At 36.8% G+C, this 27,934-nt stretch overlaps 1 protein-coding gene across 7 annotated transcripts; it reads right to left on the reverse strand.

The window, feature by feature from the left end:
• Positions 1-1,764: 1,764 nt before the first annotated feature.
• LOC120107231 (E3 ubiquitin ligase PQT3-like) lies at positions 1,765-27,056 on the reverse strand. Of its 7 annotated transcripts, none has more exons than XM_039120417.1 (10): positions 25,901-27,056; positions 25,656-25,783; positions 25,367-25,451; positions 4,585-4,684; positions 4,277-4,358; positions 3,923-4,089; positions 3,666-3,745; positions 3,196-3,261; positions 2,934-3,090; positions 1,765-2,764 (listed from the first exon to the last, which is right to left on the reverse strand). In XM_039120417.1, exons 4-10 carry the CDS (start codon positions 4,662-4,664, stop codon positions 2,704-2,706), a joined length of 693 nt encoding a protein of 230 aa, XP_038976345.1. In that variant the 5' UTR covers positions 4,665-4,684; positions 25,367-25,451; positions 25,656-25,783; positions 25,901-27,056; the 3' UTR covers positions 1,765-2,703. The 7 variants fall into 7 exon arrangements, with proteins under 7 accessions (XP_038976345.1, XP_038976344.1, XP_038976348.1 ...); XM_039120416.1 differs by having other exon boundaries at positions 25,367-25,470; XM_039120420.1 differs by having other exon boundaries at positions 4,589-4,684; positions 25,901-27,054.
• Between the last annotated feature and the right edge of the window lie 878 nt (positions 27,057-27,934).

A 27,934-nucleotide genomic window follows, 5' to 3' on the forward strand; every position in this document is an offset into this window, starting at 1 on the left:
TGGTTGTTGAACCACCATTTCCCCATTTTTATTCGAGTTTGATGGGGCTTTGTTGTGGGGTTTGAATCTTGATGGGGCTTGCCGCGGAGAAAGCTGAATGGCTTTGATGTGGCGCATGAAATGCTCTGTTAATGAGAGCTTCCCCACACAGCAAACAGTATGGGTTGGGATTTATTTTTTTAATCTGTTGAGGGCCAGGTTCCCTGTAGGTATTTGTTGTTGTTGTTGGCTTGCTGCTGCTGTTGTTTTAAGAGCTTAGCCGGTTGCCTGTAGGCTGTGGGTAGAATTAAATCCACCCTGTGTTTCTCAGAAAATAGAGACTCCCTCTGATTAATAATAATTAGAGGCTCTGTCCCTCACCGCTCTTCCTCTCTGATTAACAATGATTAAATTTTGGTTTTATTCGAGTTTTACTAGAGATTTTCATTTTCTTTTTGATAATTATATCGTCTCACTTGCTTACATTATCAGATAACTAGAGCTTATGTTTTGGATGGTGAAATTTGTATTGTATTTTTCTCTTCTCACCGGTGATCATGTTTTAATTTGGACAATCAATGTTCTTTTTTGTAATAATCAGGTTAATGTTATCCTGGTTGTGTAGTTCTTTTGTTTGAAACAGTCAATAATATTGCAACAAAAATGGGACTTGCATAGGTTGTCCAAGTTATAGCATGGCAAAAATGAGTTGTTTAAATCAGTTCCGATAGTTTCTATCTTTGTTTGACCTACCTATATACTTCTTATATAATAAAAATTAATATTGAGGATTCTTTAGCCCGAAAGTAGTACATCCAGTGGACCTTTGTGAATTTGATCTCAACTTTTCATGACTTATGTTAAAACTCTCTGACTCTTTAGCTAGTATTTAAACAGCCTAATTTTTTGTTTTTTCCAAAAAAAATAAATAGTCTGGTTTCTAAATATATGAAGTACTAACCACTGTTTCATATGATTATAATCTCTAAGATACATAAATGTCATCATAATACCTTTACAATTTCTCTGGGATTTCAATTCATAGTAATCATTATATGACTATTGTATAACAGTGCAGTAGGAATTTTCATTATTTCAAAAAATGACACCCTTATAATGACACCGGCAAGAAAATGGAAAGATCTTCAAAAGAAAATAAAATTACAATAGCCAGATAAATGTATTGCAAAGCTTATGCTATTTTATAGCACTTCATGAACCCCCAAAATTAGAGCTATTGTGGCTTGCTGAGTCCTTTTTTCATCCATTCTTGAGCCCTAGCAATGAACCCCGTATGGAACTCCATTCTTAATTAGCTGAAAGGTGATGTCTTATTTCTTTTTGTGGACGTGGGCTTTCCCATAATTGTATTGAAAGATGACAGCATGTGGGAATGCATAGCTAGTACAAATAAAATTCTACAGTTAAGTTATTGAATTAAAGTCAAAGAATGAAACCCAGTGACAAGCTAGTACAAATAAAATTCTACCGTTAAGTTATTGAATTAAAGTCAAAGAATGAACCCAGTGACAATGGTATGCACAATATAATAAAAATGTTTAGTTTTGGCTGGCACTCATGAGCTTAATGGTAAAGTTATTCCTTTTTCTTACTCTAGTTAAGTTTTCTTACTCATGAGCTATTCGTGACGTGCTCTCATATTTTCCTGGCAATAAATACAAATACCTGGCTACTTCAGTATGGGAGGCAAATACATGATGTATGGGAGGCAAATACATGATGTATGTACCAAGGCCATTTGCCCATTCTGAATCTGGACATCACTGAACTCTGAAGCTCTTGCAGTTTTAACTCATTATTAAAAATGTCAAGAAAAGGGTGGTAGGTCCCAACCAGAGAAGAAACCAACAAAGATAGGGGAAAGGAAATGATATTCAGTGGCTCTTCCCAAAGAGAAGAGAAGCCATGCAAAATAGCAAAGATACAGTTCCCTCTTCGGGTGAGAGAAACCCAATACAAGTTAACCAACAGAACAAAGACAAAAACTCCCCGCACTCCCCCTTCCACTTAATTACTCCCGTACAAGGCGAGCCATCGTCCATCACACCCTATCACGTCCCCCCTCTGCTTCGGAATCCATCAGTGCCCTTTTCCCCCACGTCGACGCGGACTACGGGCCATCACACATCGCTCCCATTTCCCCACGACCACTCCGAAGCCCCTCTGGCTCTCCATCCTTCGTCCGCGTGTGATCCGAGCCATCACGCGTCTCCGCCCCTCGTCTCGCGTTCGCTTCAATTGTACTTCTGCTCTTTGAACATGAAGGTCCTTTATCGGTTGAAGAAATCCGGATCCGACTGCTGACAATGAAAAACGGAGAAGATAGAGACAAATTATTAGAGCTTTACGAGATCCTTCACCTTCATCTGGCGAATGTCCGGCTGATAGATGCTGACAAAATCTATGAGGCATTCCTCTACAAGAAAAACAGAGCAGAAACAGATAATTACTGTTTCTGCTCTATTTTTCTTGTAGAGGAACGCCTCATAGATTTTGTCAGCATCTACCAGCCGGACATTCGCCAGATGAAGGTGAAGGATCTCGTAAAGCTCTAATAACTTGTCTCTGTCTTCTCCGTTTTCCATTGCCAGCAGCCGGACCCGGGTTTCTTCAACCGATGAAGGACCTTCAGAAGGAAGAGGGCAAAAACCCTTCTACCTTGTCACGCTTCCATCTTAGATCAGCTTTCTTAGCCTCAAATTCTTACCTGGTCAAATATCCATGCCCCTGGTTCATACCCACGATGCCTAAATCGGACAGATCCCTGCAAAATGTATATTTTTTTCAATTTATGCAGCTTTCCCATATGCTATAAGTGAACTATGCATATAAAATCAAGAGAACTATGACAAAAAAAAAGAGTTGGTCATCAGCTGTCATATCTATCACAATTCTGTAATAACAAGGAACATTGCATGAAGTCAACAACTTACTCATTTGGCTTAAGAACAGCAACAGCACCACCAGGCAATGCATAGGAACCATCAGGAGTTGCCATTAACATTGATTTAGGAATGCCAGTTGGGGGTCTCACCCTTTTAACATCATAACTTGGATCACCATTTGTGGGGCAGTGCTGGATAAAATTACCTGAATAAAATTAAAAAAAACTCTTAACATACATTAACTGGCGCTCGCAAATGCTGAAAACAATTAATTACAATGACCTCATTAGTCAACATATTATAAACGTACCTGGCACTTTGCATCTATGACAAACATAGCCTGCTGGAGGTGTCCTTCGCTCCAGCCCACCTCGGCCTTAATTTAATGAGAAAAATGAAAATGTCAGTATCCAGGAAAATGGGAAGATAAAATAAAGTGATACATGCAACATATATCATAAAACTAAGAATTTGACTGCTCTTGCAACAAAAAGTCTACAAAAGAATGGATAGCAAATGTTTTAATCCTAAAATGCATTTGTGGAATCCCTATCATCACAAACATATACAGGAACCAAGAGAGTATATGCTACTTTTAGAGGAATATACATATATAAAGATGCAATTAACCAAATCCTAGTTCAATTTAAAAAGTTAATGTTATTGTGAGGCTCTGAGTGTAAGACAGTCAAAGAAGGAAAATGACACAAGAATAAAAAGCTATACAAAGACGGGAAAAGAGACAAGCATGAAGAGTTCTACAAGTGTTCATGGGCTTACCAAAACCACGACCAGCCATCATCCTCCCACCCATTCCCCTACCAAAGCCTCTTCCAGCACCATAACCTTCTTGTGTTTGACTGCAAAGTTACATTGACCCAGTGAAAAACATTATGTTATAAATGATTCCTCATTGGTAAACAAAATGTGACTGCTATTGCTACTCCATTCTCTCGAACTTCTCTAAACTTTTTAATTTCTAAAAAATAAAACCACTGAAATATAAGAAATATCAATGATCCAATTAAATGTCTCACTGATTCCAGTCAAGGGCAGGTGTGTCAATTAAAGCCTTAATCTTGCTATCCTCATCAACCTTATTTGCAGGAGAAACATCTACCACTGAACAGCTTGACTGAGCAGGAAGGACTTCTGGAATAGCATACAAATCATTACCAAACTCATCCCATTCAGATTCTTCAGGCTGCAAAATGTGATTGAATGTGTATTATCAATATCCTTGCCATCAATCAAAGATGAGAACGTTCAGGAAAGATACACCCATTATCCACTCAAGAATTAAGATAATAATGGTGGCTGGCACCAATTCAGAATGAAAAAAAAAAAAATTAAGCACCTAGAGAATCATATTCAAAAATTATTAGTCTTACATATTTCATGGTAGATGGGTCGCCAACCAAAGTGTTACTTGCTGGTGGAAGATCTTCTAACTTATCCTCTACAACTTTTGTCCTGCAGATGGAATGCAAACTTTCAATATCAAAATCCAGTCAGGAAAGTCATCAACATTGTCTCAATTTTTATCTTACAAAATTTGATCCTAATAAAGTTTCAAAATATTTCAGTAACACTACATCCCTCCCACATAACCAAATCTACAAATCATTAGCAAAAGCATAATGTAAATGCAAATAGAAGAGCTCATCAAATGCTCAAGATTCAGAGTGTGAGATAGTACTCATCTCGTTCCGTAACAATGGGCTTCCATGGCCGTCCTGGGATGCGACAAATCAATACTGATGTATTTTTGGGTATCATAGCAGCTTCGTCTGCATATTCTGAAACCGAAAATGGAAGAACACAGAGTCTATAAAAATCCAGAGTGAGATTAGAGCAACCCACAGTGCTCCCAGCAAAGTAACTCAACAGACACACTATCAATCGAACAGTAGCCACAATCTCACCCCAACTCCATTACCCCTTATCTCTTAATTTTTCAAGCACAATTATCTAAAAATACTCCAATCAATCCTTTTTTTTATTAGTTTTTAGTCTAATGACAATTAATTCTGAATGAACTAAACTATCCTCCTACAAGTAAACTGCATGAATAAACCAATCAAGAGAACCTAGTCTAGAAGAAGAACCAACCTTCATTAGTCTGCGCATTGGAGACCATGAGGTCAAAATCGGTACCCCTTCCCAAATGCTTGGATTCAAAAATTCGTTCTTTCAAATTGGCAACAGATATGAATTGACCCTCAATTAGAATAGATTCGTAATATTTTGCACTTTTAAACTTATAATACACAACCATTATTTTTTTTTCCCTTTCCGGACTTCCTCTGATCTAATTGCAGACCAGCTCGACCACAATGAACAAATTGCCCGGAAAAAAGCAGCAAACTGAATTTAAAAGGCCGAAAATTAAAAAGCAGGCCTGATATTAAGGCCTGATACAAGCAATCCTTGATGTCGATAACGCTCAATTATCCCATCAAGAAACGATCTTTCCGGAAGGGAAAAGAGGAAGAGCTCGAGATGAGTTCTCCGCCGACCCCTTTACGTTCCGAACGAATAGAACAGCGATCCCAACAGCAAAGAGCCACGATCCGCAGATAAATCCCCAAGATCGCCGAACGCCCCCAGCCGCTACAAGAGGAGAGAGGCTTCCGCGAAAAGAAAAACCCCTTCGATCAAAGGGATTCAGCCGGAGGAGGAGAGATTGGATCCGAGCTCACTAGACCGTCATCGCCAGAGCAGAATCGCCCGAAGCCGCGGCGCATCCGAGGATCCCCCGAACAACCACTCCAACCGGGAAAATCGAGAAGAGAACGAAGAAACGACGGCTTCTACGATCGAGAGAACCCCAAATCGAACGGCAGAGGGACCTGGATGGATCAACCGGGGAAGGATCCGTAGAGAACTCAAAGCGATGGACAGATTTAAGGGGTGGAATCGGATCGAAGAGAGAGGATGGGGAGTTAAAAAAAGGGGTTAGGGTTAGGGATTCCCCGATCCTCCCCCTCTATTTCTCCAGCGCTCGGAGATGAAGAGGTGGGGAGCGGAAAGAGGGAATCCGGTTTCCTTTATAGAGCATCCCGGCGGCAGGCTTACCTTAATTTTTCACCAAAAAAAAAAATCCTTACTTTACCAAAGAGGTGGGGCCCAGAGCAAAATGGTAGAGAATAGAGGCCACTGGAATGGAGATGCAGGCCTCCTTGTCCTTTTCCATTTGGGCTGGGTCTTGCAGGAGTTTAGATGGGACTCTGAGATGATTAGGGTTTCAACTTTAGATTAGAAGAAGGAATAGAGGACTCATGTTGTCACTTGGTTTGGCAATCCATTATGTTCTATTGGATTGTAAGTATTTGTAGTTGTGTTATTGAATTGCATTTGGTTGTAAAGCCAATGACTATTATCTGCGACACCAAGTTTGGCAAAAAGTTGTGAACATCAAGGTCATATATATTGGCATGACAACATTGCATGCTTTGGTATTGCAAGAGTACTAGTTTCATGCAAGTCAAAAGTGTTGGATTAGTAAAGCACGACATCGGGTTATTGTAATGACTTGGTGGGTGAATGAGGCATTTCCCATACATAAAATAATTGCTCTTTTGATGCTTTCTAAGATCCATGCACACCGAGTCATATGAATTATGCATGTTGTGCATGACTAAATGTGGATGGCATGCCCTCACAAACAACAACAACAAAAACAAATGAATTATACATGTTTCTCAACATGCTTTGCTATGTATTATAAAACTTACCACAAAAGCATGTTGCCTCACACCATCACAAACCCCCCCCCCCCAACCAACAAAAATACGAAGAAGAAATCTCCTTCACCATTTTAAACTCGAAAAATAGTTTATCGAGCCTCAAAAGTATGCTTGGGCTTGGGTTGATCAACTTGGATTATAAGGCAAAACATAATGCATATTTAGATAGAGCCCCACATGTAGTGAATTTGCTGACCACTTATTATGTCTACAGAGATCATCTTTATCAAGTCATTCCACTCATAAAAAAAATTCAAAATTTAGAATCCTTCTTTATTGGTAGGTTTAGTTCAATTGGTTAGATATTGTAATCAAAAGTATGAGTTCATTATTTTATTGAGTCTAAACAATTTTGTCTAATCATGACTTGTACATAAAACAAGCCTATTTTAGCTTGAAGCAAGACATGTAAGAACTATTATAACTAATAAATGCTTGGAAGAATGAACATTTATAAAGAATCAATGGAACTGTAGACCATGATGATAGAGATGAAAGAAGAAGAAGAAGAATTGTAGATTGAGTGTTTGTCTACTCTCCTTTTGAAAGGATCAAGATCTTTTGTTTTACCAACTCAAAGTCGATAATGGACATTCTAAATTAAGAATACATAACATTGATCATGATATACATTAAGAAACCAAAAATCATGTTTCTTTGAAACCTCCTAACCATTCATCAAATAGCACAACCATCAACAGTTATAATAGTATTAATGTAGCAATGATATATGTAATAACTTATCTAAGCGGCTCATAACCAAAGTCTATACTCATTATTATATTTTACTAGTGGCTTCATCAACAATGACAAATTCTTGATCGAATTATAAACCTAGATTTGAGTTTGCTTTAGCACATTCAATTGTCTCCAATAATTATGAAAAAGATTTAGTAGCCCAATCCAAACATAAAAATTCAAATTACTAGTGTTTTCCACCAATATGAATGCTCTATAACCTTAAAAATAAAATAAAATAAAATCTATTAATAGAAATATACCTATTTATAGTATCCAAAAATGCCAATTACCTATATAATCCACATATAGATTCAACCACGAAGAACACTCCTTTTTGAAAATCTTTCTTAGTTCACTTTAGTACTATGAAAGATCCACATACAAATTCCACTTTAATACTATGAAACTCTTTCTTAGGCGATAAACTAGAATACGTGATCTACATATAGTTTCATTAGAGGTTATTGCCTCACAACTTCTTGCTAATAAATCCAAAATTTGCAACCGAACAATTAATAATAGAACAAGAACGTTATCATGGTTTGCACCCGCATCAAGTTTGGGATTCCAAATCACTTAAATGACGATTGAATAAGTACATATGGCATAATTAACCTACTAATGTAACACTATAATCCATAGCCAAAACCTCTTGCACTCATCTTAGGTCAACCCACTTATTGAAATTAGAAACATATATCATCTAGCCCTTCAGTACTCATCGTTTGCCAAACCCCATGCATAAATGTTATCACAATACCTAGCGATCTTAAACCTAGGCTCTGAATCTATTCTGTTACTTTTGTCATATCCCTAGTGATCATAACCTTAAGCTCTAATACAACTTTTGTCACAGTCCCTAGTGATCTTAAATCTATGCTCTGACACCACTTCTATCATGCTCCAAACCTATCATCCAGGTCGACCACATGACACAACTTGCATACTCCTTAGGACAAGGCTCTTCAGAACATGTAAAGCTTGAAGATTCATTGCAACCTCAATATTAGTAAATAATAATGATCTCGATTCATAACAAGTAATAAACTTGTACAATTTCAAAATTCAATCATCTAACTGGTATCAACCTATTTATCATTTCACCCATGATCCTAACCATAACCAAGTACTAAGAATTCTGCAACTCTAAAAAGAAAAGAAAAAAGTTAGTGTGAGCTTTACAGCCTAGTAAGATTCTCTGCCCATCTGTACCAATATAATATTATAATTTGAGAATAGTAATAAACGATATCAAAATGAAAACATAAATTATGGTACCTCTTTTCAAACATTCAGTATCACTCAATTAAACTGACAAATATCTGCATAAACATACATCAAATATTTGGCTTATCAAAAGGGATATATATATCACAAATACCAACAACCAAAACATTTTATTTAGCATTGGTTTCATATGTCTTATCATCCATTTCTTATTATCTCAATTCTAGGTTCTATAATAATTTACTTTCCAGCTTTGGACTAACCAAGATCATGTCTGAGTCCATGACTGATAAACAAAGTGTTGCCCAGTAGATACAACCCAAGAGGGGGGGGTGAATTGGGTCTTTTAAAACTTTTAAACTACTTCTAAGACTTTTTGATTAACTATGCTAAGTTATATAGATGCACAGTGGAATTTAAACTTAGCAACAGTATGATTTATTAAATGGGACTTGATTAAGTAAATTGAGTATGCTTGCAACTAAGGGATGCGTAGATACGAGTTAAGCAAGCAATATATCTAAGTAAGCAAGTTAGACAATGACAAAAAGCATCACAAACACAATAAACATATAGTGGTTCGGTGCACCCCAGCACCTACATCCACTCCCCAAGACCTCTTGGGAATTCCACTATAATCCTACAGATTACAGCCGGTTGTTTTACAAGCTCACAACCCAACTTGTTGTTTTGCGAGATAACAACGAACTCGGTCGGTTTTCCCAGGCTCACCGACTAGAACCACCCCCGATTGTTTTCCCGGGATCACAATCGAACCCTTACACGTTGGTTTTACCCTCGGCTCACCAACAAACCTAAACCCCGTTGGTTTTCCCTTTGGCTCACCAACAAACCTTACACCGTTGGTTTTCCCTTTGGCTCACCAACAAACCTTTAACCCCTTGATTCAATCCCTTGATTGAATCAAGTTACAAGATATTAAAACAAAGAATAAAAACAAATCAAAGCTTCTTAAGCAAGCAAATATAACAATATAAACAAATAGAGTAAAGAGAAGCCCTCAAACGAGTTTTGAAGATGGAGGAGCTCGGCTTCTTCTTTACTTGACCCTCTTCTGATTTGGCACGAGGTAGAGGATCACTGAGGCAGCACACGGATGGAGAGGAAGCTTTGGGATTCTCTTGGATGCTCTTCTTCTCTCTATTTCGCTTTGGATGGCCCTTTTGTGCTTATGGGAGATTTCCTTTGTAATCTCTTTGAGATCTCTTTCCTAGATGATCTCTCCCACTTCCATAAGTTCTCCCCAAGCTCTCTTCTTGCTTTTTATAGCTTTAGATGGCGTGGAAACAAGAATATAGCCGTTAGAGACAAAAATAGAGCCGTTGGAACCAGTCTGCACCTCCTGACAATATGACCGTTGGGATCGGAGTCGACTCGCGCGATCAGGAGTCGACTCGCCTGTTGCAGGAGTCGGCTCGTGTTTTACCGGAGACGACTCGGCCACTGTTCCAAATTTGAATTAATGTGCTTGCCTCGACTGGGAGTCGACTCGTCTTAACCTGGAGTCGACTCGCCAACTTCTGGAGCTGACTTGGCAATTTCGGAGTCGGCTCATCCACTGAAGTCCGTGGATCCAATTTTGAATTTGATCCACTCGAGTCGACTCGACTGTCCTGGGAGTCGACTCGAATCTCAGAGCCCGAACTCCCGATCCTCTGTCTTTTGGCTCATCCAGTCTTGGAGTCGACTCGAATTTCCTCGGAGTCGACTCGACTCTCAGTTTCCGAAAGTTGGTCTTCTGCCTTTTGACGTGAAGCTTGTCTTGGAGTCGACTCGAGCTGTCTGGGAGTCGACTCGAATCTCAGAGGCAGTAACTTGGTTTTCTGTCTGTTGATGGTCGCGGAGTCTCGGAGTCGACTCGTGCAATGCGGGAGTCGACTCGAATCTCAGAGTCCATGAAATGCTCTCTGACTTTTTCTTTATGTACCGCTGAGAGTCGACTCTTGCTTTCTTTGGAGTCGACCTGCCAACCATCGGAGTCGACTCGCGTTCCACTGGAGTCGACTCGAATTTCAGACCCGAAAACTGCTCTCTGACTTTTCTGCCTGTGACTCCTAGGAGTCGACTCATACTTCCCCGGAGTCGACTCGGTAAACATTGGAGTTGACTCGAATTCCTCAGGAGTCGACTCGAAGACTATTCTTTCGAATTTTTCCTTTGATTTTACTCCTCCAATTTGAACCTTTTGAACTTTAAACTTGGGCCAATGAATTGTAGCTTTCTTCTAACTTTTCTTGAGAGCTTTTGGAGGCCTTCTTATGTTCTTCCAACTTGCTATGTTCCTTGCAAAATAAATATCTTTCTCCTTGCAACATAAACATTAGTATCTATACTTCAAGGTTTTGTGATCATCAAAATCAATCTATGAATCAATCTTTGGGTCATCAATCTCCCCCTTTTTGATGATGACAAAACTTGGAGTATATGCAATATAAAAGATATTGTTTTCTAGAAGTAATACATAGCAAAGTTGCATGAAGTAGAAAACATATATTTTTAAAACATACTTCATGATAATGCTTTAGATTTAATCAGCTTAACACAATCAACATATTTCAATTTAAAACATACTTCATGATAATGCTTTAGATTTAATCAGCTTAACACAATCAACATATTTCAATTTAAGCTGATTTGTATTCAATTCAAAGCATAAAGGCATTATGAGCATATACTTAGATATTTGCATATACTTAGATATTTCTCCCCCTTTTTGACAACATCAAAAAGATAGGGAAACATTAAGCACAAAGATAAGAACACTCAAATATTTCTTTCCCTTATTGTACTCTGATTTGAATGTTAAATTATTGCAAGGATATGAATCATATAACTTAAGGCAATAATATTGGAATCAGATTAGTGAGCACAGATCAGAGCCAATTAAGATAGTTTTCAAGAAGTTTTTCTAAGTTGATACCACAGATAGTTTTCTAATCAAGTGTAGGTGGGATCTTCCTTAGGTTAATTCAAGAAGTGGAAATCTAACCTCTCTTCAATAATAAGTGTGAAAGCTTGTTCATTTAAGATCTTGTGCCCAATCTATTAAGTATTTTATCAACATGAGAGCAATTTAACTAATTTTCTGAGTATAAGAACAATATATTAAGTATGATTGCAAAGTTCTTTTATGGTGTAAAAATATTGTGGCATAAATACCAAAATATGAATTCATGCAATTTATAATATATCTTAGAGTATACATAAAGTTCAAGGCTTTGAAGGTTCTTTTAAAGCTCTTTTAAAGACTTTATTCTTCTATTCCAAAAAAAAAAAAAACAATTTGATACATAAAAATATGAATTGGCACACAATTTAAGTTCTAAAGATCAAGTCAATTAGGACTCATTAGTGAATATCAAAATAGGTTTTCTAAGAGATGCTCAAGAAAATTTTACACGTTATTCTCCCCCTTTTTCATTAAGTTAGAGGCTCTTTAAGCTCAACTTGCAATTTGGTTCATGATTTATGCATAAGATATACTAACCAAATAACACGCCTCAAGGTGTATCATAAAGATTTTCAGATTAAATTTCAGATAATACATATTGGAGAGTATTAGGATCATTTTTCATTTAGTATTCTTTCTCTCTCCTTTAGCTATAGATTTATGCAATTAAGTCCAATAAGACCTCTCCTTCTGAAATTTTCTTTCTCCCCCTCAATTGATCATTCCATTTAAGAGTTTAGAATCCTAAGATAATGTTCAATAAAATTGTCAATCTCAAAAATATATTTTCTATAAGTTTCAGCTTATTTTCATAAGACTCAAGGTTTGAGATAAGACAACCTTTATAGAACTCATCTCAAGGTAATTTAAAGCATGTCTTGCAATATAAGGAGGTTCATCAAAATCAATCCATAAAATTCAAGGTATGCATCAAATTAAAGTTTCTTTAGGATAAGATACTGAATATCTAAAGCTCCCCCTCAAAAGATGCATTCTTCTTTAATCATTCTTTTCTTTGGTTGAATTTCAGAATTTAATAATAAACGTGAATAAAACTGAAATTCTATGTTATCAAGAATGTAGAGTGATCTAGAATTATTCAAAATTTATAGTATTCACTCTATATATATATATTCTGATGGTAGTTTCTAAGAATGTAGGAGAGAAAAAAAACATATAGATGATCATTGAGGTATGTGTATTTATAGAACTCAATTTCTTAATCACAGTTTTTCAGCAATGTATACATGAAGCTCAATAAATTTTTTAAATATTAAAATAAAGTCATATATTTAAAAATATTTACTTGCAATCAAGATCATCGTAAGACACATCATTTGAATCAAAATTAGTATACTTTGAAGGTAAGAAATGATATGTTTCGGATGCGTATCGGAGCAATCAAAATAAATTCTGTTTTTCTTACATTAACATTTTATTTAGTAATCATATGGAGTTTAAACTTTTATACAAAATCGGATTCTGAATTACATAGGATTTTCAATAGAAGCTTTCTAAGTCATAATATGAGATATGTATCTTTCACAATGTAGCTCATCTTAAATTGTTACGATTGAAAAATACATATTTCAATAACATTAAAGCACTTTCAGAATCTTTGTGTTTAATTTTGAGTTTCGATACAAAATAAAGGATATTTTAACAAGTATTAGGACATTATGTATCAAAGTTAGGCAAGTAGAAAGATAGATCAATATCAATTTATTTTCCCTAAATAGAGATGTTCTTCTCTTCTCCTTTCTACAATTTTATTTAGCTTTCAGATTTTAACAATGATTGTGAATGATAAATCTGAAATTTCTTTTCAATAAAACTAAACAAAAGATGTTATGTAGCAATTCAAACATTCAATCAAATTGTCCAAGTATGAAACATTACAAAATATTGAGAATCCATAAATCAAGACATCATACCATATGCAAAATATACCATGTGTTAAGTCATGCATTAAAATACTAAGAACAAGAATGTCAAGGATCAAAATCAATTCTTTTCAAATAAACTCCCCCTATTTAAATATAATCTTGCAATGATTTCATCCTTAAAGTGTGTTTTCAAGTGATTAAAAATTTGACTTAATTCTACTTTCATTTACTTTGTTTTTTATTTATAACTTTCTTATGCTCTATACTCTATTTGCTCCCTATCCGGTGGAGTTGGGAAGGGGCACGAGGTACTACCACTAGCCTTCCTCTTGTGCCGTCCCTAATATGCCCTACACCGAATAGTTGGGTCAAATAGTGCCGGGTACTACCACTAGCCTCCCCATTGGCACCATCCCTATGATGAGCAATATAGAAAGGTTAAAATGTTTACTTCAAAAACTCCCTGTTTAAGTGTAATTAATTATGGATTTTATTCCTTCCAAAAGAATGCTCACACAAGTCTCACAAATGTGTCGAATATATTAAGTTTGTTTTGCTTTTCCTTAAGGTTGAAGTGTTTGCCTCTACTTGGATTTTACTTCTCTTGAATAATATCCATTTTCTTTTCTTTATCTCTCTCTCTTTTTGTTATTCTCAAGTAATCTACATGAAAGAGCAGAATAAAGAAATAATGAAATGTATCGTATAGAGGTATATCATGCAAACACTATTTTCATTATGCCCAAGAATTCGTAGCTTCTCACAAGTCATTCTAAATCAGAGTTTTAATCATATACTTGTGTATTTCATGGTTATGATACAGCCATAGAAATATTTTAGATTGAGCAAACCATGAAACAATTTCTAAAAGTATAAGTCAGTCAATACACATATAGACATGATATCAAAAATTAATAATTAAAGAATTTAATCATGCCATAATAGGATTTAAGTTATTGACTTTGCTCAATTAATTTGTGAGAAAGGTATCTAAAATTACCTATTCATTATATGTTCTTCAAGCCAAATTAGATTTCTTATGTGTGAACTTTTGGCTGAAGAAGATCCTCTCTCTTGTTTGCATGTGAATGTTTAGTGTATCTTACATGAAGATATCCTTCAAGTTGAAATTTCTCATTTTTCTTTCTTGAAGGAAGGTCATTAGTTTCTTTAAGATACAAAGCATTCATCCAATATATATATATTTTTTAATTAGATGACTCAATATGAGATATGACAATAGTTGCATGTTGAGTCACTTTATTCAAGAGATTGCCTAAATATAAGCAAGCACATATCACTTGAACTAAAGAGATAGATTCATTAACCAAGATAGTTCAAGGACAAGCATGTGAGGCAATAGACAGATTTATCAAGGTCAAATCAATTTAGTTTAGATTCTATTTGCTTAAGATAATTATCAATAAGATGTGTTAACTAAGTTTTAATCAACTTATCTTAAACGTTTGTTTCTATCAAAATTCAGATTATGACGTATTTGTTATCAATAAAATATGATTAATTAAAGTTAGATTGAAGTCTTGCACAAGGTCACATAATGAGCATACAATCTGGTCTACTAGCTGTATGATAAAATAATTATTCTATCATGCTTCAATACAGCTTTAAACAATAGATCTACTTTGCTCATCCTTTACAATTTCTACAAGATGGGGTCATAGATATACCTTCTTCACGCCAATCTTCTATAAGAGTTTTCTTATGGACTAACGTTGGTCAATGAAGATCCCCTTTCTTGTTTGTCTTAATTTGGAGTTTGAGAGAAGATGTTAATTCATTCATCATATTTCAAACTCACTTTGCAATATAACTCTTCATTAGTAGAACCAAAAATGATGTCATCAATGTGTGCTATGAGCAAGCAAGATATCATAGATTCTTCTTTTTGATGCATAGATTTATCACTATTACTTTCTATCAACAAGGTTACCTAAGCTTTTATATATCAAGCTTTTGATGCTTGTTTTAAATCACATATTGCTTTATCATATATGTAATGTGTAATTTTTAAATATGGTGGTTATTTAACATAGATCTACTTTTTAATGAAATAACCACATAGGAGTGAATTCTACACATTCATTTGACAGAATATAAAGCTCATGAGTCAAGCAAATGATAGTGGTGATCTTTACTTTTAATCATGCAAGAATCAAGATCTATTTCATCTTTTCTTGATTCAGTCTTTTAGTAGTTATCAATTTTTCTTCATTAAGTGCATTTCTGAAAAACTCAATTTTGTTATAATTATTAACAAGTTTTCAGATTGTTATATGTAAAAGATTAACCATATATAATTTGATCTTAGTATCTTGACAGTAAATCATTAGTCTCATAGAGAATAAGACGACTTGATATTTTTGCAACTAAAATCTTTTCATTGAATATTCTATATACATTGCTTGATGAATGATATCCAAGGATAGACATATCTCTATCAGATTTGGCATTATTTTTCATAAGAACATATCAAGCATAACATGTACGACTGAAAAATATGAAAGATATGCAATGGTTCATTTTCCATTTTTCAGAAGATCAAAAGGAGTTTTCATCAAAAATAGATCTAATAGAAATCATATGTATGACAAGCAGTGATGATAGCTTTTTAAAAATCATTTAAGTAGATGACTATCATACACAGTTGTCTTTTTCATTTCTTCAAGAATTCTATTACCCCTATTTTACTTAAGATGTCCTTGGTGCTGAAATAGTTAATTTCTGCATAAACTTTATCAGGATTTTGGTTTTCAACACTGTGCCATGATACTCTTTATCTTCACAGTTAGGAAACCTTTATCATTTGAAACACTTTTACAAGATTCAGCAAATACAGAAAATATTTTCAAGTTTATTTTCCAAGAACAAATCCAATGTAAGCTTTTGAAAACTTAGAGATGGAAACAACATCTTTAGATTTAGAAATGATTTTTGGTTGTTTCCTTAGTTAGCATGCATAGCAAAACTTTGACCTTTAAGAAGATAATTTAAGTAAGCCAATGGCAAGGTCTTTTGAGATTAAGTATATACTAGCATGAGTTGATTTTGTATGCTAAAGATGGTTTCTTTAATCTTGGTATTCATAGTGCATATATTTAAAAACATACCAAGTACACATTATCATATCTATGATCAATAAACAATAATGCCATGGATAAAAACTCTCAATCAAGCATATAGAGAATTCATAGAATTATTCTTAATAAATTAATCATTTTGCAACTTATCCAATAGTGAGTAAAGTACACTATGAAGTGATTTGATCATATTTCCAAAAGTATTTTCTATATCACAAAATTGATCACTATTAGCAATTCATATCAAATACTAAGCAAAAATAATGATGAGATGCAAGGATTACTGATTTTTGTTAATAACTTTTCATAAGTATATTTTAAGTTTCTTTTGTTCCATGGGTATCTTGGTACACCTATGTGTACATCCTCATTTTCTCATTTTGGGTACCCAAGCTTGCTTGAGTCCTTGAGAGTTAGGACATATGGTTCCTTTTGGAACCCATATCTGTTTAATAGTAATAACTTTACCATTTGATTTAATTATACTAGAACGATAGGTAAAGTTGTTATTCCCATCCTTTTCATTTTTGAAATAACTTATCTTATTTAATGGTTTGCTTGATGAATTGATAACCTTTTTCTCTAGAGATTTATTGTTAAGTAAAGGAATCAAGCCAAGTTTTGATTTATCACAAGCAACATATTGGCTTTCAAACATCATTTTTAATCGTTCTGAACTTACGGTGAATTTGTTAATAAAAGATTTTAATTGATTAATTTCTTTACTTAAGTTTTGATTTTCTTTAATTAAGCTATGATTTTTCTGAATCAATTCTTCTGAAAATGACCTTAAACTTTTATTTTCAGAATTTAGTTTGTCTTGTATTTCAGTAATAGAATTTCTTTCTTTTGAAATTTCCAAATTTAGCTTTTTAAGATTTTTATTTTTCCTAGCTAATTTTCTACATTCACTATACAAATCATGAAAAGCATTTAAAAGTTCATCATAAGAATATTTTTCATGAAAGTCATTTGGTGTAAGATTAGATTCAGATTCTACTTTATCTTCTTGTACCATAAGACATAAGTTAGTTACCTCTTGTAGTTCATTGTTGCTCCTAACTTTCAATTCCTTGTCTGACTTTCTCTTGGTCAAGGCTTTCTTGCGCTTTACCTCTTTCTTCCTTTCTTCTTGCTTCCTCTTCTTCTTTGTCTTTAGGAAGCTGATTTGCCTCGGAGTCGACTCGGACCTTATTGGAGTCGACTCGACTAACTTGGGAGTCGACTCTGAGCTTCTTGGAGTCGACTCGACTGAGGGAGATTCATCACCCTTTTCTGCAGTCTCATTGTTAGTATATAATTGAAGCATATGAGAGCTAATCTGAGATTTATCATAAATATTTTCTAAAGTATCCCAGATCTCCTTAGCAGATAAGCATGCAGAAATTTCATTAAACTTTGTTTCTTGAATAGCACAATATAATATGTTCATAGCATTAGCATTTAATTGTGCTAAGTCCTTCTCATTAATATGAGAGAGTGTGTGAAGGTCATTTATTATGATTTTCCATAGATAATAGTTTTGTGATTGAATGAAAATGCGCATGCGTATTTTCCAATGTGGGTAGTTTATACCATTAAACAGTGGAGGTGTATCAATTGATTGTCCTTCTCCTAGAAAACTATCTATTTGAGTTGTCATGATCTTTGGCTCTAGTCGGTTAAGACTACAAATAATATTTGAGCACCTGCTCTGATACCACTTGTTGCCCAGTAGATACAACCCAAGAGGGGGGGGTGAATTGGGTCTTTTAAAACTTTTAAACTACTTCTAAGACTTTTTGATTAACTATGCTAAGTTATATAGATGCACAGTGGAATTTAAACTTAGCAACAGTATGATTTATTAAATGGGACTTGATTAAGTAAATTGAGTATGCTTGCAACTAAGGGATGCGTAGATACGAGTTAAGCAAGCAATATATCTAAGTAAGCAAGTTAGACAATGACAAAAAGCATCACAAACACAATAAACATATAGTGGTTCGGTGCACCCCAGCACCTACATCCACTCCCCAAGACCTCTTGGGAATTCCACTATAATCCTACAGATTACAGCCGGTTGTTTTACAAGCTCACAACCCAACTTGTTGTTTTGCGAGATAACAACGAACTCGGTCGGTTTTCCCAGGCTCACCGACTAGAACCACCCCCGATTGTTTTCCCGGGATCACAATCGAACCCTTACACGTTGGTTTTACCCTCGGCTCACCAACAAACCTAAACCCCGTTGGTTTTCCCTTTGGCTCACCAACAAACCTTACACCGTTGGTTTTCCCTTTGGCTCACCAACAAACCTTTAACCCCTTGATTCAATCCCTTGATTGAATCAAGTTACAAGATATTAAAACAAAGAATAAAAACAAATCAAAGCTTCTTAAGCAAGCAAATATAACAATATAAACAAATAGAGTAAAGAGAAGCCCTCAAACGAGTTTTGAAGATGGAGGAGCTCGGCTTCTTCTTTACTTGACCCTCTTCTGATTTGGCACGAGGTAGAGGATCACTGAGGCAGCACACGGATGGAGAGGAAGCTTTGGGATTCTCTTGGATGCTCTTCTTCTCTCTATTTCGCTTTGGATGGCCCTTTTGTGCTTATGGGAGATTTCCTTTGTAATCTCTTTGAGATCTCTTTCCTAGATGATCTCTCCCACTTCCATAAGTTCTCCCCAAGCTCTCTTCTTGCTTTTTATAGCTTTAGATGGCGTGGAAACAAGAATATAGCCGTTAGAGACAAAAATAGAGCCGTTGGAACCAGTCTGCACCTCCTGACAATATGACCGTTGGGATCGGAGTCGACTCGCGCGATCAGGAGTCGACTCGCCTGTTGCAGGAGTCGGCTCGTGTTTTACCGGAGACGACTCGGCCACTGTTCCAAATTTGAATTAATGTGCTTGCCTCGACTGGGAGTCGACTCGTCTTAACCTGGAGTCGACTCGCCAACTTCTGGAGCTGACTTGGCAATTTCGGAGTCGGCTCATCCACTGAAGTCCGTGGATCCAATTTTGAATTTGATCCACTCGAGTCGACTCGACTGTCCTGGGAGTCGACTCGAATCTCAGAGCCCGAACTCCCGATCCTCTGTCTTTTGGCTCATCCAGTCTTGGAGTCGACTCGAATTTCCTCGGAGTCGACTCGACTCTCAGTTTCCGAAAGTTGGTCTTCTGCCTTTTGACGTGAAGCTTGTCTTGGAGTCGACTCGAGCTGTCTGGGAGTCGACTCGAATCTCAGAGGCAGTAACTTGGTTTTCTGTCTGTTGATGGTCGCGGAGTCTCGGAGTCGACTCGTGCAATGCGGGAGTCGACTCGAATCTCAGAGTCCATGAAATGCTCTCTGACTTTTTCTTTATGTACCGCTGAGAGTCGACTCTTGCTTTCTTTGGAGTCGACCTGCCAACCATCGGAGTCGACTCGCGTTCCACTGGAGTCGACTCGAATTTCAGACCCGAAAACTGCTCTCTGACTTTTCTGCCTGTGACTCCTAGGAGTCGACTCATACTTCCCCGGAGTCGACTCGGTAAACATTGGAGTTGACTCGAATTCCTCAGGAGTCGACTCGAAGACTATTCTTTCGAATTTTTCCTTTGATTTTACTCCTCCAATTTGAACCTTTTGAACTTTAAACTTGGGCCAATGAATTGTAGCTTTCTTCTAACTTTTCTTGAGAGCTTTTGGAGGCCTTCTTATGTTCTTCCAACTTGCTATGTTCCTTGCAAAATAAATATCTTTCTCCTTGCAACATAAACATTAGTATCTATACTTCAAGGTTTTGTGATCATCAAAATCAATCTATGAATCAATCTTTGGGTCATCACAAAGTTTTTATGCATAAGCTCGTGGAGGCTACCCCACGTATAAGCTTGTGGAGGCTGTTCTACGTATAAGCTTATGGAGGCCATCTCATGCATAAGCTCATTGAGGCCGTCCCACACATAACCCCGTGAAGGCTATCCACATGACGAGTTAGTCCAAACCGCTTCTTATCTATCTGATTTTATACGTTATTCTTGTCAAATCAACTCTAATTAAATAATGTATTTCTCATAATTTCAAAATAATATGAATTAGAATTTATATAATTATAACTTCAATAGCTGATATCCATATATAATAACACATAAATATGTTCATATCTGAAAATCAAATAAAACATATCTCATACAAAACAAAATTTGTTGATGCAAATCTCACGATATAAACCCAGCGATACAAACCAATCAATCAGTATAAATCCAACCCGTCCTTGACCAAACATTAATATAAGAAATAAATCAATCATTGTTAGTTTCCTATTTTGGAGCTCTAATATCTAAATTACTCTTAAATCTAATTTTTCTTTCCTACCTAATTTGAGATTAAATAAATAAATAAGAAATTAGGGTTCTACCTTGATTGAAGAACTAGAGTATAAAATTCTTTTGTTCTTCTTCTTGTTTGAATGACTGCACCCCCAATCAATCTGTATAAATCCAACCCGTCCTTGACCAAACATTAGTATAAGAAATAAATCAATCATTGTTAGTTTCCTATTTCGGAGCTCTAATATCTAAATTACAGTTAAATCTAATTTTTCTTTCCTACCTAATTTGAGATTAAATAAATAAATAAGAAATTAGGGTTCTACCTTGATTGAAGAACTAGAGTATAAAATTCTTTTGTTCTTCTTCTTGTTTGAATGACTGCACCCCCATACATAACCAAGGCTGACCATAAAGTAGATATGCATATGAAGAAAAATGAGGCCGGTCGGGTGGCGGTGGCGAGTAGTCAGATTCGGTCAGCATAATGTATCCCAATTCATCTGATCAAGAAATCGGTCTCTGATCAAAGCAAATGTAACATGTCATATTTTTAGATAACCGACGAAGGTCGGAGTGGAGGAAAGACATGGCCAGTTAGGTAGTAACATCAGACGACTCCGGTTGATCTGATCTAGGTAATCTCACTAGTCCAATTATAAACCTAGAGTCAGACTATAGTATAGATAGCTCAAGAAAGATTAATGATGATGAAATTAAACTGTGCTTGGCAAGTGCTGCGGTGGGGGCTGACATGCTGCATAGCTACTCAAGGCAATCACAACAATGGTGCTCTAAGACTGTCTACAAGGTTGACCAAAGAACATGGAGAGGAACAAAAGAGGGAGAAGGATTCTCTACTGGATCCGCTTAGAAGCAAACAAAAGAGAGAGGAAGACAAGAGAGAAAGGAAGAGATAGAAAAGAGAAAGAAAAGTGGAAACTCTTTCCTTCTTTCTCAAAATAGGGAGGTTAGAGGTTGATCTAGATGGAGGCGACACTGGCGATCGGCTGCATCATCGTTGGCCTAATGTCTGGCCACTGGTGACAACCACAACAACATCAACGACTGTGTTGGTCAGCAGTGAATGAAGTCTAAATAGGGAAGGTTTGGTAACTTGAACTAGGGTGGAAGAGAGCCGGCATCAGTGGCAACTAGCACCTGCCACAGGCTCAGCCTCCAGTGAGGCTGCGATGGCGGCAGAGACAGCGGTAATGACAAGGTGGAAGAAAGAGAATAGAAAAACAATACAATGGTCAGCCTAAAACATGAACCGGAGCCTCACTCAGCTCAAATCACTCGCCGGCGGTCGAAGTTCCACCATGCGGGTCAAGGAGAGTCCCATGAAGACTTGGCCGAAGGTCCGACTGGCCATCATAAAAAATATCAAAGTAAGAAGGGGTAGATCACAAAAATAGGGGATTTGCTCCCGTTTCCAAGTTCGATGATCTCATGATGAGATCTCGGCTGGCAACGATGGCTCGATGAACGATGAGGTCAGGAGAGGTAGGGGTGTGGTAGCACAACTCCGGCGAGGCCCTGAGAAGAATGACAGCGAGGAAAAATGATGGTTGAGCGAGAGCGAATCTTTTTTTTCTTCTTTCTGGCAACGACGAACCACTGACCCCTCGAGAGGGTAGAAGCTCGGCTTATAGGCAATGGAGGCTCCCCCCTACTTTTTTTGTTGGACCTATTTTAGCAATGGGCCAGGCCTTACACTATATCTTTTTTATTGAATATTATTTTAAAATTTTCTACCAGGTATACTTTACAGATAGGAATTTATTTTTGTATGTTAGAGAGACTAATGTAATTAAGATGCCTCACAATCCACCCAACTAAAATTATTGGCCACTTGTACTTACATTAAAAAGTAATAGGAAAAATTCTTAGGGAATAACCTTACGCTTTAGGTTATGCTATAAGAAATTTTGGAATAGATCCTAGTAAGCTATAAGATACTACCATAAGACATAAGCTTGGGCATAACCTTGAATCTGCATAAAGATTTATTTAATGGAGAGTGGAAATAACCTTACACTTTAAGGTACCTTATGAAGCCCTTCGCCTGGAGACATTGACTAACCAGCAAGAAGCCAATTGATACTTCCACTGTATATCAGCTCTTTTCATACAGAAATGGAATTGTTATTCATCTGCGTAATTTGCTGGAAGACACCAAATGGTACTTCCACTGCATTTAGATAGGTTGGAGAAAAAGACCTATCTGAGAAAATCAGAAATCTACACTGGCAAGCAAGAAGTCCAACCATTCAATCTGGCCAAAAAGGAAGGTAGGTTGGTTTTCGCCACTCGAACACATTTCGCCACCAGCTTTTCCTTAATTTTCATTCAAGGGTAGCAGTAAGGGTCTGGTTGTCTGCTAGGATTGGAGAGCTTCTAATCTTCTACAGACACGAAATCATATGTAGCCTAGTTGTTTTATATATACAAGTTGTTTAATGGACTTATGGGGGGCTAGTTAGAGTAATCGACCTGAAAGATCATGCATATGGTTGCATATTGAACGCTTACGAGAAAAGTAACATTTGCATAAGAAAGTCACAAGAAAAGAAATAGTTCGTGAACCATGAACTGGAACTCATTCTGATCTAACAAGCTTGCACATCAAACTTCAACAACCACTCTATGAGGTCATACTTGCATCACTAGGTGCAAAGAAAATTAATCCTACTAGAAATTTCACAGTTGGGAAAGCACTTTTAACAATCTGCATCTCAAGAAATGTAAGTAATATGCTCGTCCTTTAAGATCATGTGTTAATGGTCTCATCTGATCCATCTCTACTGGGTTAGACAGTAGCCTACAACAATGAAAAACACGATTCCCCTTGAAATATATGTTTTCATGCTAACAGAAGTACAATTGAAGCAATTTGGCACAAAATTGCGATTTTCCAAGAGCAGGATTTCATGTTCAAAGAGACGTAGTGGGGAACTGGAGTGTCCCTTTTCTTGACATTTTTAATAATGAGTTAAAACTGCAAGAGCTTCAGAGTTCAGTGATGTCCAGATTCAGAATGGGCAAATGGCCTTGGTACATACATCATGTATTTGCCTCCCATACTAAAGTAGCCAGGTATCTGTATTTATTGCCAGGAAAATATGAGAGCACGTGCCAATAATAGCTCCTCCTTTTCACGGATTGGAAATCTTATGTACTTCCACCAATTGCCTTCAAGAATTTTAATATAAAGCATGTGGCGTTGAAGAGTTTTGCTACAAGATTCGGCTTGAAGGCAATTTTCATATAACAAATTCATAAGGTCATCTTAGTCAAGAGAGTGAATTTAATAAATAGAAGCATATTGTTTCTCCCATCTAATTTTATTTGAACGTATAATGCACGTCAGGAAAAGATTTGAGGATTATTTTGGACTCCGTGAGGGTTCTATGTTTTCTTAATAAATATTACTTCAAAATGATCCACCAGGTATTCTTAACTGCAGGGTTTATTTCTCTTTGGGAGAGATACTAATATTTGGGGAGCAGGCACACGCATCTATACTCCGTGTAAATAAAAAATGGCTACACGCATTGCAATTAAGATGCTTCCTAATCCACCTAGCTAAAATTATTGGCCATTTGTAATTATATTAAGAATATTAAGAAAAATTGCTCAGCTACTACTTATCGAGGAAAAAAAAATCTGCTGACATAAAAATTAGAGATTAAAAAAGATATCTTACTCTAATGAGCATTGAAAACGTTAAATAATATTTTTTTTAGAAAAACCGAAGAGCCAAAAGGCCCCTTTTTTTTATGTTTTCTCCCTCCTTAACTAACAAGCTACATATCTTACTGATAATACTAATATTTCCTCATTTGCCCACTAAAATAGAATTTTATATTATTTGTTTTAGTTTTCTTTTATATATCAATTTTGCTCTAAACTTGATTTTGTTTTTCTTGTTGTAATTGGCATTCCATATATTGCAAGTGAGCCTATATTCCACATAGTTTGTTTGGATTTTCCAAAATTTTTTGCTTCTTAAAACTTCCTTGATAATTCCAAACTAACACTTCGTTCTGCTATCCTCTATTAGCAATCTAAGATCTTCAAAGCGTGCAAAGTCAGGCCATTTCCACCCTATAACCAAAGCATATAATTTAATTTTCACAACCTACCATAAACGGTTATGCCAAACTTCAAAGATAAAGACCACATTGCCTCATTATATGCAGGGGCGGCCCAATGCATTTGGAGGCCTAAGGCGAACTTGCTAAGAAAGGCCTTTTTTTATTTTTTATTTTAAATAATAAAAAAATTTTAATAAGTGCAATATACTTAGGAACCGTCTATTTACCAACCATTTGAAGTTACTAAGAAGGGTAGAAACTTATTTTTCTAATAAAAGCTTATGCTATCACTAGTGTTGGCGCCATCCTCACTTCACACCTCAACTCTCACATACAGGCACAGAATGAAAAACTAACAGCAGCAGCAAGGACAATAATCTTCAATTAATAAGCTATCAGAGAAAATACATACCTTATCCTGTGCAAGCAGAGGAAGATGTAGAAGAATTTCAAGTGGCTCTGTATCCACCGCCATCACAACAAACTCGGAGATGCCCCTGTTCAGAGTCTTCGTCACTGTGCAGTCAAAGAATTAAAACCCAAATATAGATGTTCAACATAAATATAAGTAGCCGAAAAAAATCAAAAATGCAAACTTTTTCCTTCCCGATGCATCAAAATTCAGACTTTTTAAAGAAAAGCAACAGAGAGAGAAGCAGAGGGATGTTTGTGTATATATATATATGGGCGAGAGTGGCAACCTTCATTAGTTTTCTTCTTGAGCTGCTTTTAGTTCGCTGCTTGCTGGACGAGATCGGAGATACAGTATGGTTATCATCAGCTGAGCATCGGCCAAAGGGTACGCCTTTGGATTCACAACCTCGACGCTCTATAAGTGATAGAAATAGAGAACGAATAGAAAAAACTAAAACAATCTAATTTACAAAGGGAAACAATGATACATATAAAAACCAGTACAAAACAAAGACAGAAAAGAGAAGATTACAGGGAAGCGAGATCGTGCAGGTGAGGGCAGACCGCTGCTTCTGGACGTTCGCAGACTTCTGCAGGCGTGTGATACCTTCCAGGCTACACATGTTTACAGGGAAGCGAATTGTGCAGCTGATTGGGTCGCTTCCTATGCGGCTCATCACACCGGGGATTTTATCTTGAGGGATTCCGACACAGTGCCGGAATCCCTTTCAGCTTTACTTGCTTCAGATTTTGCAGGCCGTATCCACACCCGTAGGGTGTGAGCCGCCGTTGTACCAAAAAAAAAAAAAAAAAAAAAAAAAAAGAGAAGATTAAAAGAGTTCTCAAGGAAGAAAAATACGACCGAAAACGCTAAAAAAATAGAAAGAAAACAACGGTCCAAGGGCGAGAAGGGAGAAGAGAGTGGAGGAACAGATCTATCACCATTTTTTTTCATTGTGGATGGAGCCCCCCAAGAGAGAGGGATATTCGACTGTTGTCCTCTGCTCTCGGCGAAAGGGAGAGAGAGAGAGAGCATTGTATATCATGCGAGATAAATGCCATTTATTTTTCTATGAATAAACTTTCCCAACAGCTACCCACCTCTCTGAGCTCTCTCTCCCAGGAGAACGAGTATTAAAATGCCTCACATGGGCTCTCCAAAGCAAAAAAAATATTTCCGAACAAAACCATCAAGAAAGCTAAAGCTCGAACGATCTGAGGCTCTAAGCTATACTCCAAACACATCAGCTTTCCATTTTCCAACGAGACAAGATCTAAATCCACGGAGAGATCTTCCATTTCCAATATGTAACAGGATTAGGGATTTAGAATTTATGGTACAGAGTGGACTCACGACGAAGGCGAAGACGGTGCGGTGAAGCACAGAAGCAGAAGAGGAGGACGATGAGGTGAGGACTGAGGACTAGCCATGGTCGGCGGTACTCCTTGTAAGTTGTAACCCCGGTGGCCGGCCGGAGATGACCTCGCCCGCTCGCCGACGCCCTTGTTGATCACGACGAAGGTGAAGACGGTGAAGCAGAACTGCGGAAGAGGAGGACGATGAGGAGGCAAGGAGCAGAGGAGGAAGATACAGGAGAGCTGAAGAGGTAGAGGCGTAGAGCCAGAGGAGCCAGAGGCGTAGGTTTATAGCTTTTTGCCGTGGGCGATGGGATTGGGACTGGCGAACAGCGACTCCGGACTCACACCCTTTGACCCTCCTTTTCACACGTCTTTGTCGAGAGCCGTTGCTCTGCGACTGCAATTATAGCCGTTGCTCTGCGACTGCAATTCACTCATGTAGTGTAGATACGGGTTTGGGCGGGGGCCTTCCTATGGGCGGAGCCTTAGGCCTAGGTCGCTTAAGCTTGGGCCGGCCCTGGTTATGTGCGATTCTACATACCACAAGATTCTCAAAAGTTGTGGTGTTATCATGCTACACAATCACTGCAAGCCACAAATCTTTGAGATCCTAAAAACATTATTTATCGAATCATTTATTTCTCTTTGTATCTATCCACTTCTTTTTCCTTGCCAGCCTTGTTATCAGTGTCGAGTTTCAAATTTTGAAGGCCCTTGGTTATCTTGCTCTCTTGATATTTTTGATTTTTGGCAGGCAAAACTCCATGAGTGCGCTTGTCCATCCAAGCCACCTCCTAAACCACCTCCTGCTTTGTGCTTTGATACTCGGCAAATCTTATGGGACTGGCCGGCCTCCACTTTGGTGCTCAACGAAGCAACCCTTGACTGCAAGTGAGACGCGGAAATAAATAAATGCTAGATAAACATAAAATAGAATAAAATAAAGGAGGATGGGAAATATTTTATAGCTTGTGTAAACCAATGTAATCAGGGGCAGCCCAATACATTTGGAGGCCTAAGACAGATTCAGTGAATGAGGCCTTTTTTTTAATAATAATTTTTTTTAATAAATATAAAATACTTAGAAAAAAGATATAAAAATAGATAGTTATCAAGTACATTATTTCTAAAAAATGCATGTATGAAACAAAGACAGATAAAAAGCTTTTTTTAGTTTAATATAATTTTTGAATGAAAGCACGAAAAA

Source organism: Phoenix dactylifera, unplaced genomic scaffold, assembly GCF_009389715.1.
Source record: "Phoenix dactylifera cultivar Barhee BC4 unplaced genomic scaffold, palm_55x_up_171113_PBpolish2nd_filt_p 000801F, whole genome shotgun sequence".
NCBI lineage: Eukaryota > Viridiplantae > Streptophyta > Magnoliopsida > Arecales > Arecaceae > Phoenix > Phoenix dactylifera.